The following is a 17,593-nucleotide window of genomic DNA, read 5'->3' on the forward strand; positions in this document are numbered from 1 at the left end:
GGTGGGGGTGGTGGAGGGGTAGCGTGAGACAGGGAAGGAGAGGGAGAGAGAAAGAGAGAGAGAGAGAGTAGTAGTGGTCAGTAATCTGGTGAGGGCATGATGACACCATATAGAGGGGAGAGCAATAAATATACCTAATACCATTAATGTGTTCAGGGAGATCTCTTATGAATAAAAATGAGTTAAAGTGCATTTATGTAGCCTATGTACATTATGTTCTTAATTAGATTTTATTATTCAGAATATATTTTAATGGTCAGTTCTGTGGCAGAAATACTAATGTTTGCTTAATATTTTAAATCGGTGTTGCTCACATGTGCAGCTTCTTCCTCTGAGATAAATGTGAAATGTCATTTTCCACAAGGCCTAAGGAAATGAAAGAAACTACTCGGTGTGTTGTTGTTTTTTTGTTTGTTTTTTTTACAAGCAAAGATGAAAACACAGTACAGTCACTGAGTGTACAGTCAGATTTAGTTATGAGCAAACACGTCTGCTTTCATTGTGTTTTATTTCTATGGTTGAGACGGAGAGGACCCGTGCCGAGCTGAGGAATCCGTCTTGGCGAGTCTTGTCTATTGCTGGGGGAAAAAAAAATCCATTATTTAACCAGAATTTCCCCTCGACTTCGCCCTTTACTGTCCGCATCAAAGGTATTATGTGGGGTTACGTGTGGACGCAATGATCACTGGGTCGATGGTAATGTTTAATCCGTCCACATATTGCCGTCTATTATGGCTGTGGCCACGTGCGCGAGGCATAAATGTGTTACGTAACCGACTGAGCCAGTCAACAAAAGTGGGTGGGAGAGAGGGAGGAGGGGTCGTTTGGAGTGTAATTAAACAAACCTCAACTTTATGATTTAAATTTATAGTACATACACCGTAAAAAGCAAGAGCAGAGATAGAGAGAGTTAATTGCACACAAAGGTTGAATCATTTATAAAAAATAAAAAAAATCCAGATTAATATCATGTACCAACTGTTTCCATTTTCACCATGCATTTGCCTTAGAGTGGCTTCAAAGTTTAATAAAAAATAAATATGACCTTTAAATTTAATTATAATATTGGAGTGTGTGTGTGTGTGTGTGTGAGAGAGAGATCTGAGGAACAATTTCCATTTCCAATTGTATAAAAGCTGGGTCTTGTTGAGACATGACTCGGCTCCATTCATGGTGTGGAACAACTGACTCTTACTGTCTCTCTATACAGAGTTTCACCCACGCCTAGCCTTATTCCACATTGGCCTTAACAATCAGATGAATTTGCTCAACCTACACAAGGCCACAGCCGTAACATATTAGCAGACAGACCCAAACTGTATTTAGCCTGTTGGCCAACTCTCTCCATACTCTCTAACAATAAATCCAATGGGGCTTTTTCTTTTATCATAATCCTGTAAAATCTTATAATGGTCTGAGAGCAGATTTGCAATAGGGATAGACCTCTTTTAAATGCTCATCCCAAAGAGGATAAAAAAAAATTGCAATTTATATATTCAGATGTTATTATTGGGTTTTCAAACATTTATTTATGATTTCAAAGCCTCAAGTTCACGCGTCATACCCATCCCATCCCCTGAAGGACTGGCCAACACATTAACAAAGTCAGTTTTGCTTACACCTTTACCTACAGACTAACTCAGGCCTAAGACCAATGTTACCATGGTAACAGTCAATGACACCTGCACTGACTAGTAGCACCAAAAAACAGAAACATGCCTGGGTCACAATTTGTGGTTTAATAACATTGTTATGGAGAGAGCAATGAGATGGGAAAGAGGTTTTAGAGGCCACAGCAATGTCCTTGTAAATGATGAATTCTTTCAAAGACAAACATTTTTTGCTTTTGAAAAAAAGTCTTAATTTATCCAGAATTCATTGTACCACAGTCCGGTTTAAGATAGTCAAGAACTAAACTGCGTTGTGCAACAGATGAATTTAGACGTCTATCTGAGGTCAGACTATTTGTTAAGTGTAAGCCACAGTCAAAGTCTATCTTTGTGAAACTGGCCCGAGATGTTTTGCCTAAAACAACAAGGCCACAGCATCAGCATGGGCTCGAGAGAGATCAAATTGACTTGGTTAGCTATTTTAAACTGGATTTGACCTTGTCAGGTTGTATGGATCATCTCAATGGATGAGTCTTATCTGCAATCTTCTGACCAAAGTCATGCTGCCATTTTTTTAAGATGCTCCAAGGACGGTCACACAAAACATCAAAAGTCTGATACACGTATGTGTTGACGTGTGTTTATAGCAGCATCTCTGTGAGTACAGAAGGTCAAACACCTGGTGGGAGTTTGAGACGGGAAGACAGGATCGTTTTTTAAGGCAAAGTTTTTCATTTTAAGGTACCTGAAAAAACAGCACAGGGGACTGTCAAACCCTTTACCCATCCAGAGTAAAAGGCATGAAATTTTTATGTGAAGAGTCAGTGTGAGTAGCAACCCTGTTCAGAAGCTTGTAATTGTAACAGTTTTTTAACAGCAGTACTTGTCAACCACTGAGGGGTCAACATCTTGTGATTCAGATGTTCTGTATGCTGTCTGACAGTCACATAACAAATATCGCAGCTTCATCACAGTTACAGGAAATTGATCCTCTTTGTTCTTGCTTTCCTGGAGTCTTCTCATTCCAAGTCGTGTTCCTGGTTGGCGACTGTACTTTTCACCGTGTAGTCTGCAGTTTGCGTTGTTTTAATAAATGTAATTTAATATATATATATATATATATATATATATATATAAAAAGCAAATGTTTTTGGAGTCACGTAATTTACCTATGGGTTGGCAAACAGACCATGTAGTTAAAGCCAGTCATTAAGTAAACTGTAGCTTAGCTTTTGTCACACAGGATAATTCATACATTCTCCATAAGGCCCGTGCCCAGGCAAGCATGCTTGGGTGCGGTGTTTACCAGATTTTCTGAATACACTCAAACAAACCTTTAGTCTGAATGTGTGTTACAGGTGGTTTTTTTTGTGCCGAGCTTCATACATATTGATTCTTTATTTTAGATTTTATCAGACGTGTACGATGCATTAACATTTTATTTTCTCTTTCTTTAATGTCTTTCTTTAAAATTGCCCCTAACTTTCTTTTCTTGAACTTTTTAACACCAACCTGCAGGAATCCACTTACATAACCAGCCCTATTGTGAGATAGATTGTTTAGTCCTTATTTGAACAGTTGCCATAGTGTTACCTGATGTATATCTTACTTGCAATGCTGAGTGTAAAGATAGCTGGCTCATAATACTGTTGCTTGTTCACACACTGCATGGATTGAACTTTTGGCCATCAGTGGCAGCACAGAAAAATGAACAACATGAGCAACATTAGCATTCATTTGGAGTTGTGTTTCTTTTTAGCTCCACTTACATGTTTCTCATACTAAGAGCTTGTTTCTTATGAGGAAAAGTTGTGTGGATGTGGTTTTTGGACATTTTACTTAATATAACATGATACAAATACAATAATAGACATCATGTGAAGTAACTCCATTCACATGTAACATAAATGTGGGTTTGATGGTCACGGGACTGAATTGTGGTGATTTAATATATTCACCAATAAGTGTCAGTGACAGTGTGAGTTGATTTTTTGTTTTGCATGATTGCTTTTACTCCTACACATCTTTTGGTTTGCAGGTGTGACAACCCTTTGCAAAAACCACATGCAGTCGTCCTTGTCGGTGAATTTGTAGTGAAAGTTCACACTGAAAACGTACATGAATTTTATGTGTGATTATGTTGTGCATATGTGCTGCAAAGCCTCTTTGTCTCAACTTCTTTCACCCAGGGTTACGTTTTTATCAATATGGTGACAAAATGTTTACACTGAACATATTAAACACTGACAAAAATATCAGCTTTTCTGCTTTTTATGATTATGTTTAGAGAACTAACAGAGAACCAATTGTAGTCTTGATTAAATATTGAAATGAATGAGGAAATTCATTGTAGTCACAATCATACAGCCTACTTTGTGCATCCAACCATGCATCCAGCCATCACCTTATTCTTGGCTGCATATGAATGGCTTGTATAAGTGATGTTTCCATGTGTCCCCATATTGTTTACTCTGCCCTTATTTTATTAATTGGTCCGGTTAAACCATCAAGTTTGTGGGTAATAATCTTGGTTCTGTTGAATCATTTGTATGCATGAACATCGCTGTGCGGCTCCCTTTCTGGACTAAAGGATCAACATCCAGTCAGATATTTTACATACATGTGATCTGTTTATCATATTCCTAGTGGACACCTAGTGTTCATTTTCCTCTCTCTGAAATTTCAAGTATTTTAAATGGATCCTCCACAATTCAGTTAATGCAGCAAATATTTGCTGTCATCTTGTGGCAAAGCAGAGCACAGCTGTGACATTCACTGCTTTTTGTATACTGTGATATTTATATGGCTACACTTTGATTTGCTCTGAAATATGTGGCTATGAAATAAGAGCCCAATGAAAAAAGAATCCATAATTCTAAATTACACTTAAATATACTAGAATTGATATAATGTGTACAACAGTTTGCATACAAATGCTCCAGTACAAGCCATCGAATATGATCAAATGTGAGGATCACAGCTTAACAGGACAAGGTGGAGGATGTGGGACCTAATAGAGTTGATATTATATGCTATAAGCAGCACAAAGTTCTAACAATATTGTGATTAATTAAAATATGTGAAGATAACTTGGGGCTTTTTGAGGCCCAGAGGATCTTGTTTTTTTTAAATCCAATTTATATATATATAATGAATAACAAAGAATCCACTACAAACAAGTTAATAAGATATGTACAGTATGTTCAGTATGTGGAGTGTGTACAGAGGCTTCAGCCTATCATTAACCCCCACCCCACCCCCCCTCTCATACCAGACACACGCACGACGTACACACGCTCTGCGACACACGCACACAAACATGGCGGCCTCTGTTTCACCGCTACGCTCCTCCTTCAGGATTTGTAGCCCGTTAACGTTACACCATCACTGCTGTCGGGCCAAACTGCGGATGCACAGAAAATGCGAGAGTCAAAGGAGACATCTACATCAGTCGGCGACGAGGTAAAGTGCACCACATTTAAAACACCGCTGTTTTTGTCTTTAAATGTGGGGTATTACTTTGCGAAGGGATGGATGAGCCGGTGAAGGCGTGTGTACCGTCACGTGTTAGCGGATTGGTGATTGACAGCAGGTTTCACCGTTCACGGAAGAGAGGGCAGGTGTCGCACCGTACTTTCAACTGGAAGGTGAATTACTGGTCAGGTTAAATCTAAAAACGCTGTCAACAAACCGGTCACAGTTACATAACTAAAGAGCACATTGCATGTGTATAATGTTGGCTGCTGCTAAAGGACGGTTAGCTTCAGTTAAACGGTCAAATATGAATCACCGGGGCTAATAATTACCGTGTGCTTACTAACCAAGGTTTCCTAATTAACCGCCAACATGTCAAGAACAAAAGCATAAATCATTTTTCCACCCGGAAGACAAGAGCAGAATAACGATGATTCGTTACTCTGGTTACTAATTAACGATTATTTTCAGTCTTTTCCGTTACCATGACCGGATTAACGTCCTCGGAGGCCGCGGGCAAAAATGTATTGTTGGGCCCCTGTTAATCCCCATTTTATTATTTCCCCAGATATACAAAGGGGAATGAACCGGTACACAAGAATTGAAAATATCAAATGATCAGTTATTACGCTATTTGATAAAACACAACTTTAGATAAACAGCCTTGACATAACCTACTATGTTCAACTGAGGTGTTGGAGCTAGAATTTTAAACAGGGTCTGAATAAGACGAGCAGTGGTGCAAATTTCTGATAACATTGCTATTAATCATATTATATTGACAGATATTATATGGATTAAACCTGGGGCATTTGTCTGTTACAGCACCAAATATGTCAAAAACATTTTGACATAATTTTGCTGGAAAAAAAATCTATTTTTTCAGTGTACTGTGTTTTATAGGGCTGCAATGATTACTCGATCAATCAATTAATATATTAGTCAATCAACAGAAAATTAATTGGGATCTGTTTTGATAATGGTCATTTTTTAAAAGTAGAAAATACTAAACAGTTCCTGGTTCCAGTTTCCTAAATGTGAAGGTTTTATGACTACAGAAAAGTAAACGAAAAAGATTTGGGATGTGGATAGCTGGTTGAACGAAGCGTCATTTATAGATGTCACTTAGGGTTGTTGGAAATTGTGTTGGGCATTTTTCTGAATTTTTGACATTTTACAGACAAAACAACTATTCAATTAATCAAGAACGTTAACTGATAATAAATATTGCTACTTGCAGAGCTTCAACTAATCCTAATAGGGGAAAAAAATCAACCATCACAATTTCCCAGAGCTGAAGCTGACAAAATTAAATTGCTTGTTTTGTCTTACCAACAGTTCAATCCCAAATACATTTAATGAACTATCACCATGACTAAATGAACCAACAATTAATCACATTTGAGAAGCTGGAATCAGGGAATTCGTCAGTTAACTAATATTTTATTTGAAATAACGTGTGTATATTTTTTGTGATGTGGTCTGGGCTCTCTGTATGATTTACCTCCCCAGGCATGCTGCTGTGGTGATTTCGGGGACAGAGTTGGCTCGTCAGCTCCACAGAGAAATCCAACGTGATGTGGAAGAGCTGGTGGCTCAGGGCAACATGAGACCCCACCTAGGAGTGGTCTTAGTTGGGGACGACCCAGCCAGTCGTACATATGTTAAGAACAAGACCCGGGCAGCCAGCATCCTGGGTCAGATATAAGCATTGCACGCATTTCTGAAAACTGTTTACACAATGTGGCAAATGAACGAACACAACAAAGATCTAGCCTAATGCATTTCACATTTCTATGCATGGACACATGGATACACATTGATTAACACATGTTTCATAAGCAAAACTAATATGATGTAGTGCAGTTTCACACAACTGCGTACTAACATGCACATGGCAAGATTTTGAACATGGCGTATGTGTGTGATGTGCATGTGGTCTTTAGGTATTTCCAGTGATACAGTGGTGCGGCCTAGCTCCGTCTCCCAGGAGGAGTTGCTGGAGCTGATTGACAAGATGAACCGTGACTGGAGGGTCAGCGGCCTGTTGGTGCAGCTGCCACTTCCCGGTAAACATGGGCCACAGCTGCAGATGAGTTTTCCTCACTGACATCAAAGTCAACCAAAATTTAATTAGTCATTGCGGTTCAGTTTCTGGTGATCCTGCCTACATAATAAAGTTTAGCCTTTTTAACAGCAGGTCTCAAGTGTATTCCCTTTAAATGACCTGATTTTACCCCCAATTTACTTGTACACAAAGGTTTAAATTTGTCTGAGGACACAAGCCATGTGTCACTATATAACAAAGAACTTTAAACTACTGGACCTAAACTGTACCAACAAACATTAACACACATACAATACACAACACATACAATTATTAACAATAGATAGAAGGCAAGTTCCACTAAAACTATTTTGTTCCTTATCTTGTTTAGGATAAATGTTCAATCTAGTCTTGAATTTTTTTTTTGTCAACTACATTTTCATGACACTAAAGGATGGGGATGCTGAATAAAAGTTCAAATAAAATGAGTTATGATTTTTTTTAATTCACATAAAACCAGTTATTTTTATCTATTCAGTTATTTATATCGCTATTTATAACTATTTGTTATTGTGTTTATAACCAGGGTTACATCAGCCTGTCAAGACTTTCTTCACACATCATTCAATTTATGATGACGTTTACAGCAGCATGTAATACAAGTGTAGAGTGTAGCGATCAACAATTAGTCTTTAAGTTGTGTGTTTCATCATATGTAATACATCACTGAGTATCTGTCCAACTCTCTCCCCTTGTTAGAGCATATCAATGAGCGGGCAGTGTGTAATGCCATCGCTCCAGAGAAGGATGTGGATGGTTTCCATATTGTGAATATTGGGAAGCTGTGTCTGGACCAGAGATCCATGGTGCCTGCCACGCCTGCAGCTGTCTGGGAGATCATCAAAAGAGCAGGTGAACCTCTTCAGCTCCATTACTCATGATCATTGAAGAAAACATTTTTTTTCTTCTTAATTTCAGTTGTTAACTTTGTTGTTTTGCCACAGTTTTCATGGTGCATTTGTATTGTTGCAAACAACTAATCCTGTAGAGGGCATTAAAGATCTATCAACACTATACAGAGTGGAGTAGATTATCAGTATTCCTCAGGGGCTTATTCAGTGTACCCTGTTGCTTTTGTCTTTGCTGTTACCTTGAATTTAACTCACACCGTAACTCATAACGAAAAGACGACAAACTTCAATAAATGTTTGAACTTAATTTACAAAAATGTAAAAGTCCATTCTGGAGGCAAAGGGAGGAGCAGGCATGTTCCTGTCTTACCATGCATGACCCACCAGATGGTGCCAAACAGTCATTTTCCAACCTAAAACCTGTCCACTGTGATAATGTGTTGGACCAGCCAGTCATCCTCTAGAGTCTAGACCAAGTGAAGGATGTAAATATTCTGCCAACTAAGAACTATGGCTGAATGTGCAGTAGCAAATGTAAATTGGTGTAATGAATTTTTTTTCTCAAAACCGCTTCAGATAAACTTGCGTGAGTTAAAAAAAATATATAGTTCAAAATTTTCTTGAATAAAGTTTCAGTAACTTATTTTACTTTATTCTTGATATGTAGCAGACACGCTTGCATTTAAAACTAGAGGGGGACGTCACAGCACTGGTTGTATTTAGAGATTCCACAGGCAGTGAAACAACTATAATATCAGAAAACTAGCTGTTATAGGAAGTAACCCCTTGGTTGCCTTTCTGATCAAACCCAGAAGAGGGTGCTGTTGTTGATGGACAAGCAAAGCTAAAGCTTCAGTGCTGATGTGGTTATTCAGTTCAGGTAACTGTTGTTGATGAGAAATTTGGCAACCACGAGAGGGCAGGGAGGGCCCTTGACAACACTGGGGCTTTTCTCGATGCAGTGTTTATGATGATGGGGATGTTGTTAATGTGATAAGTGAATTCTTTCAATTCCCAGGTAGTTTTGATCGTCAAGTTAAGATCTGTTCTGATTTTCTCTTCAGCAAAGCAAATCAATCATCAAAATCTACTTCTCCACTGTCCATCTGTATGTTCAGGCTCACACTCTTATGCTCCTCATGCATGAGCAATGTAGACAATAGACTAGAGGAGGTTTTAAACACTAATATGCTTGACTAACTAAATACTTGTAATGTACCTTTCCTCCACAACCCAAGATTGCTTGAAGAATGCCAGCTTTTTCATCTTGTAGAGCACTTTATGGCCGTGTTCAGACTGACCTCATCCTTGCATGAAACAACGCAGCCACGTCATTCATTTGATTGGGTCCAAACATGGCAAAAAAACACAGCGTCATCAGGCAGACAAGTTGAACCTGACTCAACTTTTGCATGTGCCATTGGGTGCTGCGTTGGCCCAACGGAGCAGTGAGAGAACACATGGGTGGTATCTTACTTTGCTACATAAATGCTGCATTTCTACTGGTTTCATTGCCATCATCACAATGAAAGATAAAATAATGGCCGCCATGATAACTTTACAGAGTTTTAAAATCCTGTCTCAGAGGATTATAAAGCTCTGTGCACTGTTCGCATCTGATGTGCCTTCAGACTCATGGATGCTGAAGACGTAATTCAAACTGGACTTCCTCCTCCTATATTTAAGATTTAGATTTATATTTAATCCTCATCTTTGCGTTGTTTAAACTCGGGGCTTGTGAAGGTTAACTGGATTTTATTAAATGTGAAACTGATGAAGTATGTTGACTAAGGTAACTTTCAGATATAAAACTGATATTACACAAACAATTAATGTACACTGACATAATTAAAGAAGCAAATAAATACCGGTAAGTCAAATCTACATAAACTTTATGTAGCTGTGACCATTAGTTGACAACATGCCTGGCCATCATGCATATATGGAATGCAAATCAGCAAATCTATCACCTGTTTATCAGACCTACCTATCCTCCCACTATTAATCACTTTAATGACTTTGGTCTTGTCTGACATGATTATAGTAATTGTCACACAGGCGACATTGTGGTGCCAGGCTGTGATGCAACTGGCAGATTAACCTCCCTGCCACATGCTTGTATGATCACAGGTAAAATACTTTCACAGGCTCTGTGGGACTATTTTTTTAATTAATTTTCAGTATTTTTTGATAATCAGGTGAATTTGCTCCTTGCACATTAAAACTCTCTTCAGTCAGACATATTTATTAAAAATATTGTCCCCTGTGTTTTCAGGTATTGAGACGGTTGGGAAGAATGTGCTGGTTGCTGGTCGCTCCAAAAACGTTGGAATGCCCATCGCAATGTTGCTGCACACTGATCGCAACCATGAACGCCCTGGAGGTAAGTGGGCATGCGTGTGTGTGTGCGTGTGTGTGTGAGTTGTGTAATGTGGTTGCATTGGTGTTCTTTGTAGGCAAATGATGTTGCACCATCCTGGCTTTCCCTGAAGGATGTTTGATGCATTGAAATCTTATCAGGATGTGATCAATGAATTAAAGTTTTAACGACTCCTCACCTAGGAAATCAAACAATAAATGCTGATACACATCCTGCTGGAGGACTTCAGGAAGGAAAAAAACAAGGGAGTGTGTAGGAAAAGCACTGGGCGAGACTTTTGGCATTGTGCTCTACTAGAGGATGGATCAACTTTCCTTATAAGGGTTGCAGGAAGAAAGGAGGGGTTGGAAAGGCATTGCATGGAATGTACTGCTTAGATGAAGAAACAAGATATGTTTGACCTGTCAAAGAATAGCAGTATTGCAGGTCGATTATCACACAAGTGTAAATAGCTTAGTATCATGCATGCAAACAAAAGTTCACTCAAGTCCCTGCCCCTGTGTTACAGGCAGAGTAAATGCTCCTAAAAGTACAGACATTTCAGCTGTGCAAATATGAGATGCATCACTAGGGAAAGTGTCTTGTATGATCAGTTCAGGATCTTGGATTCAGTTACACGTTGCACGCCTGAAAGGTGATAGATGCACATGATGCCAAGTCAGAAACAGATCAACAATAGCAACAAATGAAAACACTTTTGATTGTTCCTCTTTTACTCTTCACACTAACCGGGTTAGCAACATAATTTGTTTTGGCGGTAGTTCAGTTAGCTAGTTAGCTAAACAGCACTTACACCTGGCAGGTACAAATCTTCAGCAGCAACTAATCTCTACATAAGAATTAGTTTGTGTGCTTTAATTTAGTGACGCGTGAAACTAGATTTAGTAACTGTTTTCGGTAGAACTAGGCTAAATGTGAACTTAAAAACAGCTGGTGAAACCAGCTCCCAGCCTCCTCAGTCAAGTGCAACACACACCCATAACACACACCAGAAGCATCATACACCCAGAGAAAGTAGTCAAGGTGTGGTAGTCAGGATATGCCAGTGTGGTGAATGTGATAATATTGCTGCGTTTCTGTTAAGTTGATGTGTAATGAGGGAAACGAGCAGCTAATGCACTGACCTGTGTCATCGTGGCATGAGGCAAAACAATTGGTGTGGCTGTTTTGATTCACATCATGTACCGTGAATGTGTGTTGCCTTTTAGAGTTTATGACTCACAAGAAATCAGCCAACGCAGAGTATCTTTGTAACCGAAAAATCTGATAAGAGCCATTGAGGACACGTCGAGATCATTGCTTCTACATTCTCCTTATATTTCGTCTATTGTTTGTATTTTCATGTTCTTAATGTGGCATTTCCCCTTCGTAATATTCTTGATAGTAGAGCGGGGCAGAAATCATGAAGTGAAAGTGGGACAAATGAGTCCCTGGCTGGAACTGAAGTGGTCATAGTGTATATATCATAGACCAGGGGGTTGATGGGACACTTTATTTTTTCAAGGATTCAAGGTGCTTATTTGACATTAAAAAGGAGTGCTTTCAAAGATACATTTTTCACTGCTCAAGCGTTTAAGGTCGAGCACGCTGAGTGTCCATGGCCCCTTTGAAGCGATCACATTCTTGGTGATTATTTGAAAGAAACAGCTGTCAACACACTAAGTTTACTTGGATAATATCTAACCGTCATGTTATCAATCATAACTTAACCCATGCATTTTATTGAATTGAAAACCAACAAGTGAAAGCACATCAAAATATCATATATATATATATATATATATTGGATTATTAAAGATTTCAGTCTTTGTTTGCATTTTATTTCAGATTGTGTCAGTGAAGTGGAATTTTGTGCATGTTAGAAACTGGGCCTGTTACACTCCAAGGTTGTGTAGGAGAGTAACCGAATGTGCACCAACACACAATGACAAGGACACACAGCTGATGGAGCGACAAACTTATAAATATTCTAAAAGTTTCTGTGATCAATTTTATCATTAATTTAATGGGTCAGTTCTCTTCTTTTTTCTCTCTTTCTTACTCCCGCTCACACACACACACACACACACACACACACACACACACACACACACACACACACACACATCCCACATCCCACATCCTACTAGGTATGTGATCTACAGGTTTGATGTGCTGTGACTTGCCTTTTCTTCCCTCTCATTCTTATCTTCCTAGAAACCCTCTTGTTTGATCATCTCTCTCTCCCTCCACACCTGTATTCCGGGTCACAGTTCACTTAAGTCTGTGCAGGATGTCCTTACTCATCCTACATAAAGATTAGTGTTATTATCATCATGTTTTCTTGTCTTCATTGTGCAATTACTGAATAAACACCCCAACATTGCTCGCCACTTAGCGCACTGAAGAAGGCTTTGGAGTTGCACGACCACAGCAGATTCAACTGTTGATGAGCAAAAACAGCCTGTTCGCTTTTATATACTTAATGGGACAGTTCACCCAAAATACATACTTTTTTTTTTTCACATACCTCCATCATGTTGGACCATGAAAAAAAAATGCAGGTTTAACATATTTAGATTTTGAGATATCTTCCTTTGAAGCCTGTCCCGTCTGTGTGATAAAATAGAGGTGAATAAACTTTTGTTCTCTGACTATTCACCGCAAAGTGAACATGACGTGTGATCGATCAATCACTATTACCTCCTGTTTAACTTATCTGAAAACGGACAGAATGAATAACATAGTTGTAGTAAAGCACGAAGACAAAAAAATCATAAATCAAATAGATGTAAAACTTTCTTCTGGTCCACTTGTAATATTCATCAACAGGCTCTGAAGAGTTGAAATATTACATAATCTTGATTGAGTTTTAGTGTTTGTCTGGTACTTTAAACCATGTTTTGATGGTAGTAAATTATATGAACTAAATTAAACAGCAGCTATTTTATAAACTGGAGCTTGTCAAATTTAGAAAATACTGATAAACTTGATAAACTTGATAAACTTGAGGTACATAGATGACGGTCCTCACCCTTTATTATAAGAGGCCTTTTGTGTGATTTAGTGCCTCTGCTCTTTTCCTCCTGAGGCTTAATGTTATATTTTCTGAAAGTGCAATAAGAGAGTCTGACGTCAGCAGAAGTTGTCTTAGCTTTAGATGAGGCACGCCTCAGAAAACGCTGAAAGAAAATGACACTGTCACTGTCACTGTCGGCCGTTTTCAGAGGGGATTGTTGCTTGAGATGTAAGGAACTCCAAATTCCACATATCTCAAAACTTGGGCACATAAAAGCAAATTTATCTGCAGGGTTCGACACCTTTTAAGGTAAGTGAGAAAATGTATTTTGTTTTATATTGATGAACCGAACCCAAAAAAGTCCTGTTTCCGCTCAGGTGATGCCACAGTGACCATTGCCCACAGATGTACACCGAGGGAGCGGCTGAAGGAGCTCACCAGCCTGGCTGACATCATTATTGCAGCTGCAGGTAATTACTACCCAGACACCAGTTAGGCTAATTCCTGCCCATTATTTCACGATTCAAGAACCAATTACTGAAGTGACATATCTCATTCTGAGTCTTTCAGATTGATTAATAATACAGAATCATACAGAGGGTCTCACCATGTATCAGCTCACTTTTGGGCTGCAACTAACAATTTTTGTCAGCATCGATTAAATGAAAGTCCTGAAAGGATTAATTGATTTTTCAAAATAGTTGCTAATTAAATTTTTGACTGATAAATTGTTGTATTTGTCATGTCATGTCGATGATGCATATTGCTCAGTATATTCCACTTTATTACAAAGAGGATCATGAAGTTGTTCTGATCATCTGGGTGGATTTTTATGCATTTAATCCATATTAAAATGTGATAATTACAAGGCAGTTTAAATGGAGTCAGTTAATATAAATGTCTGTGCTTTACAAGAAGCCCAGTCTTGCCCATTATAGTTGTCCACTGTGTTCTGATCACAACTACAATGAGCACATTGGGTCAAAGATGAACCATGTGGTCACTCTGCAAAATCAAATTCACATTTACAACATGCAGTCTGAGGAATAACTGTATCACTCGTCTTTGTTTTCACTTTCAAACAACTGGACTAGCTCATATCGTTCAAGTGGAGGGTTTAAAATGTGTGTGATCACTCCAAAACTTATTTGGCTCTTGCCTCAAGTGTACACTCCTTAAACCACTGGCAGATTCCTTTTCATTATGTTGGAACTGCCGTAGCATGGATTATGTGGCCCAGTAATGCAAGGAGGAGGAAAGATTGTGAAAGTGCTAACCAGCCCTTACTTGAAGTTTTCTTGTTAAATAATCAACACTGAAGTCCCAGTATATTTACCTGGTACTCTGCCCCATCTGGGGTCACTGATGGCAGCTGTCTTGTAGAACAATAGCGATCTGTGGTAACTGGAATGTGGGATCATCAATCAATGCAGGGGAGCAATATCTGTTGGGAAACTCTTCTGTAACATAATGCCTTAAAGGGGTGTCATGTTGTTGAATGGGCTGTTTTCCCTGATGACTAAAAGCAGCTTTCTGGGAGGAACACCTCCTTTTCTTTTCATTCAGCTGTTAGGTTTCCATTTTAGAAGTAAAAAATTGGCATGTGCACTCAATATGATTAAGTGAACCTCCAGCCTTTGAGCTGTTTTAATGTCACCTGGGAATTAGCACGCGTTTGGCTTGAAAATCAAGTGTATGTTGGGGATTAAATTGTTGTGGAACATGCTGTAATTCCAGTTAGTAGATTATTAGGCAGAGGGTGTAGTTTTGGGTTGGCGTGACTGAGTGCTTTACATGGGCAGAGGTATTTTCTACCGTTAAACCTGGCACTTAATCTTTATTCGGCTCAGACCTGATGTCATTCTTGAGCACATATAATTGCTGTCTGAGGAGCTAAACTGGGCAATTTTGTGGCAAAGCGGAGCAGTTGTCAAAATAAATGCTTAATTATTTTCCTTCCTCATAGACAGTCAGCTCATCAAGATGAGGCACACTAGAAACAGTGATTAAAAGGAGATGACAAGCATTGCTGCCTCCTGTTCAGAGACTTTGATAGGATAACTTAGCAAAACCAAAACCTGCAGCACTTTTATTTTGCTCCTGATGTGGGTCATTTACAAAACCTGGGGCCATGTAATTCTCTAGAAATAATCTTCATGTTTCCTGCAACAGTTCATTCAGCATCATATTGTCTTCTAACGGTAAACCTTGTCCTTGGTTTCTGTGAATAGGTGTTCCCGGGCTGATCACAGCAGATATGGTGAAAGAGGGCGCAGCAGTCATCGACGTGGGTATTAATCGCATCCAGGACCCGAACACGGGGAAAGTGCGGCTCATTGGTGATGTGGACTTTGAGGGTAAATAATCACAAAGTTCATTATAATAAAAACTGCACCTTTTTTAATGTATTTTCTAAAACAGCACTGTTGAACAACAGCAATATTCAAATTTTCTTACCTCACAAAACTGGTGCATTATATCAAACTTTCAAACCACTTATCATTTGTTTTACCTTTTTATCCTTGTGAAAATATATCAATGTGACTGAAACACACTTGGCAGGTTTCTCAACGCTGGCGGATAATCAGGATTCCTGAGATCTAGACTTTACCGCTTGTAATGTTGTTCCACAGAAATAATGTTAATCTTAGATCTGGTTCCTGGAATAAAGATAATGTCCTTTAACTCCAAGTCAACTGTTTGACTTGTAGGAGTGAAGGAGAAGGCAGGTGTCATCACCCCTGTTCCCGGAGGCGTGGGTCCCATGACAGTCGCCATGCTGATGAAGAACACTGTGACTGCCGCCAGAAACGCTCTGATGCATTAAACACAGACACAGTATGAAGACATTCATTTCAATGGATGCTATATGGTACAAACAGTATATGCATATATACACACATATATAGATACATCATTTTATTTAGATATACACACACACACACACACACACACACTTTGCCAAACATCTAACACACTTTTATTTAAAATTCCATGAGCTCAAGTCTCCATACCTGCTGGGAAACTTACTTGATATGTACTTTGTTTATATTGTGAATTTGTTCATTTATTTGTTTAAGTTATTTATTTCAGAATTCACTTTTTGAGAATTTAGATTCATATTTTTTCTACTGAAGTCGTTTTGGTTCATTTTTGAACATCCAGATTCACTGGAAAAGGAATATTAAATAAAAAAACAATGCTGTGCCAGTACCACAAACTCACTTTCTTTCTCTTAGTTTGATGTGTTTTCTTTAGTCTGTCTTAAAACAATACTCATATGCCAACAAATGACGAAATCCACAGGCCTCGTTCTGTGTAAAAATGCATTGCGAAGTGAAGCCGAAGCATACGCAGCTTCGACAGTTTCAGACAACTCCTGGTATTGATATTAAAGAAGACACTGTCATGGGCAGCACAGCGAGCTACTAACACGATTACCCTCAATGCATCTGAGCCGGGGAAACGCTGGAAAGAAAACTTTCCCAGTTCTTACTGACATTGATGTGTCAGTCCACTGCTTTGGTGCCGACCGGAATATCTCAAATACTTTTGGATGGATTGCCATTGATGCCAGAGGCTGAATCCTAATCATAATAATTTGGTTTATGACCAAATGTCTTCAAATGTTCAGGTGTTTCCATCAGCCTCAGCTGTGCTTTTTTTCTCTATGGTGCTTAGCAAATGTTAGCATGCTAACACGTTAAAACAAGACATTAATATACACACAACACATGACTTTAGCATATCAGCATCGTCACTGTCAGCTACCATGCTCACAATGACGATGCTGATTGAAACACTGTATTAACAGAGTGAAAATACATCCTCAATATGGGTTTCATTACACCTGCTGACATTAGGTATCCATGTTTCCTTGATTTTCAGGTTCTTTTGTATTAGTAAGTGCCAAGAGTTATTAGAGAAAAGTCTCTCCCAGTCATAATTACAACTTGGATATTGACATGAATGCTATTTACGAGCTGGAAAAAGGCATGGTAGTGATGTAAGCACAGCCTCACGGAGCCACTAGCAGGAGGACTCTTGTCTTGTTTTATGAAGTCAACAGTCTCTTCTTTTCCCCTGACACTGAGGAACTTCATGCGTAAAGAGGTCCCCCCATCACGACCAGTTCCTCCCAGACGCCCTGACCACCCAGTACAAGTGTCTGAT

At 38.9% G+C, this 17,593-nt stretch overlaps 1 protein-coding gene across 1 annotated transcript; it reads left to right on the forward strand.

Annotated features, from left to right (window-relative positions):
- The first annotated feature begins 4,924 nt into the window (after positions 1 to 4,924).
- LOC111654888 (bifunctional methylenetetrahydrofolate dehydrogenase/cyclohydrolase 2, mitochondrial-like) lies at positions 4,925 to 16,644 on the forward strand. Its single transcript, XM_023406054.2, has 8 exons — positions 4,925 to 5,072; positions 6,597 to 6,781; positions 7,031 to 7,153; positions 7,891 to 8,043; positions 10,318 to 10,425; positions 13,798 to 13,890; positions 15,652 to 15,777; positions 16,132 to 16,644. Exons 1-8 carry the CDS (start codon positions 4,930 to 4,932, stop codon positions 16,245 to 16,247), a joined length of 1,047 nt encoding a protein of 348 aa, XP_023261822.1. The 5' UTR covers positions 4,925 to 4,929; the 3' UTR covers positions 16,248 to 16,644.
- Positions 16,645 to 17,593: the final 949 nt, after the last annotated feature.

This window comes from Seriola lalandi, unplaced genomic scaffold (assembly GCF_002814215.2).
Source record: "Seriola lalandi dorsalis isolate HSWRI2012SDOR001 ecotype SW California unplaced genomic scaffold, Sedor1 jcf7180002054294, whole genome shotgun sequence".
In the NCBI taxonomy this organism is placed as follows: Eukaryota; Metazoa; Chordata; class Actinopteri; order Carangiformes; family Carangidae; genus Seriola; species Seriola lalandi.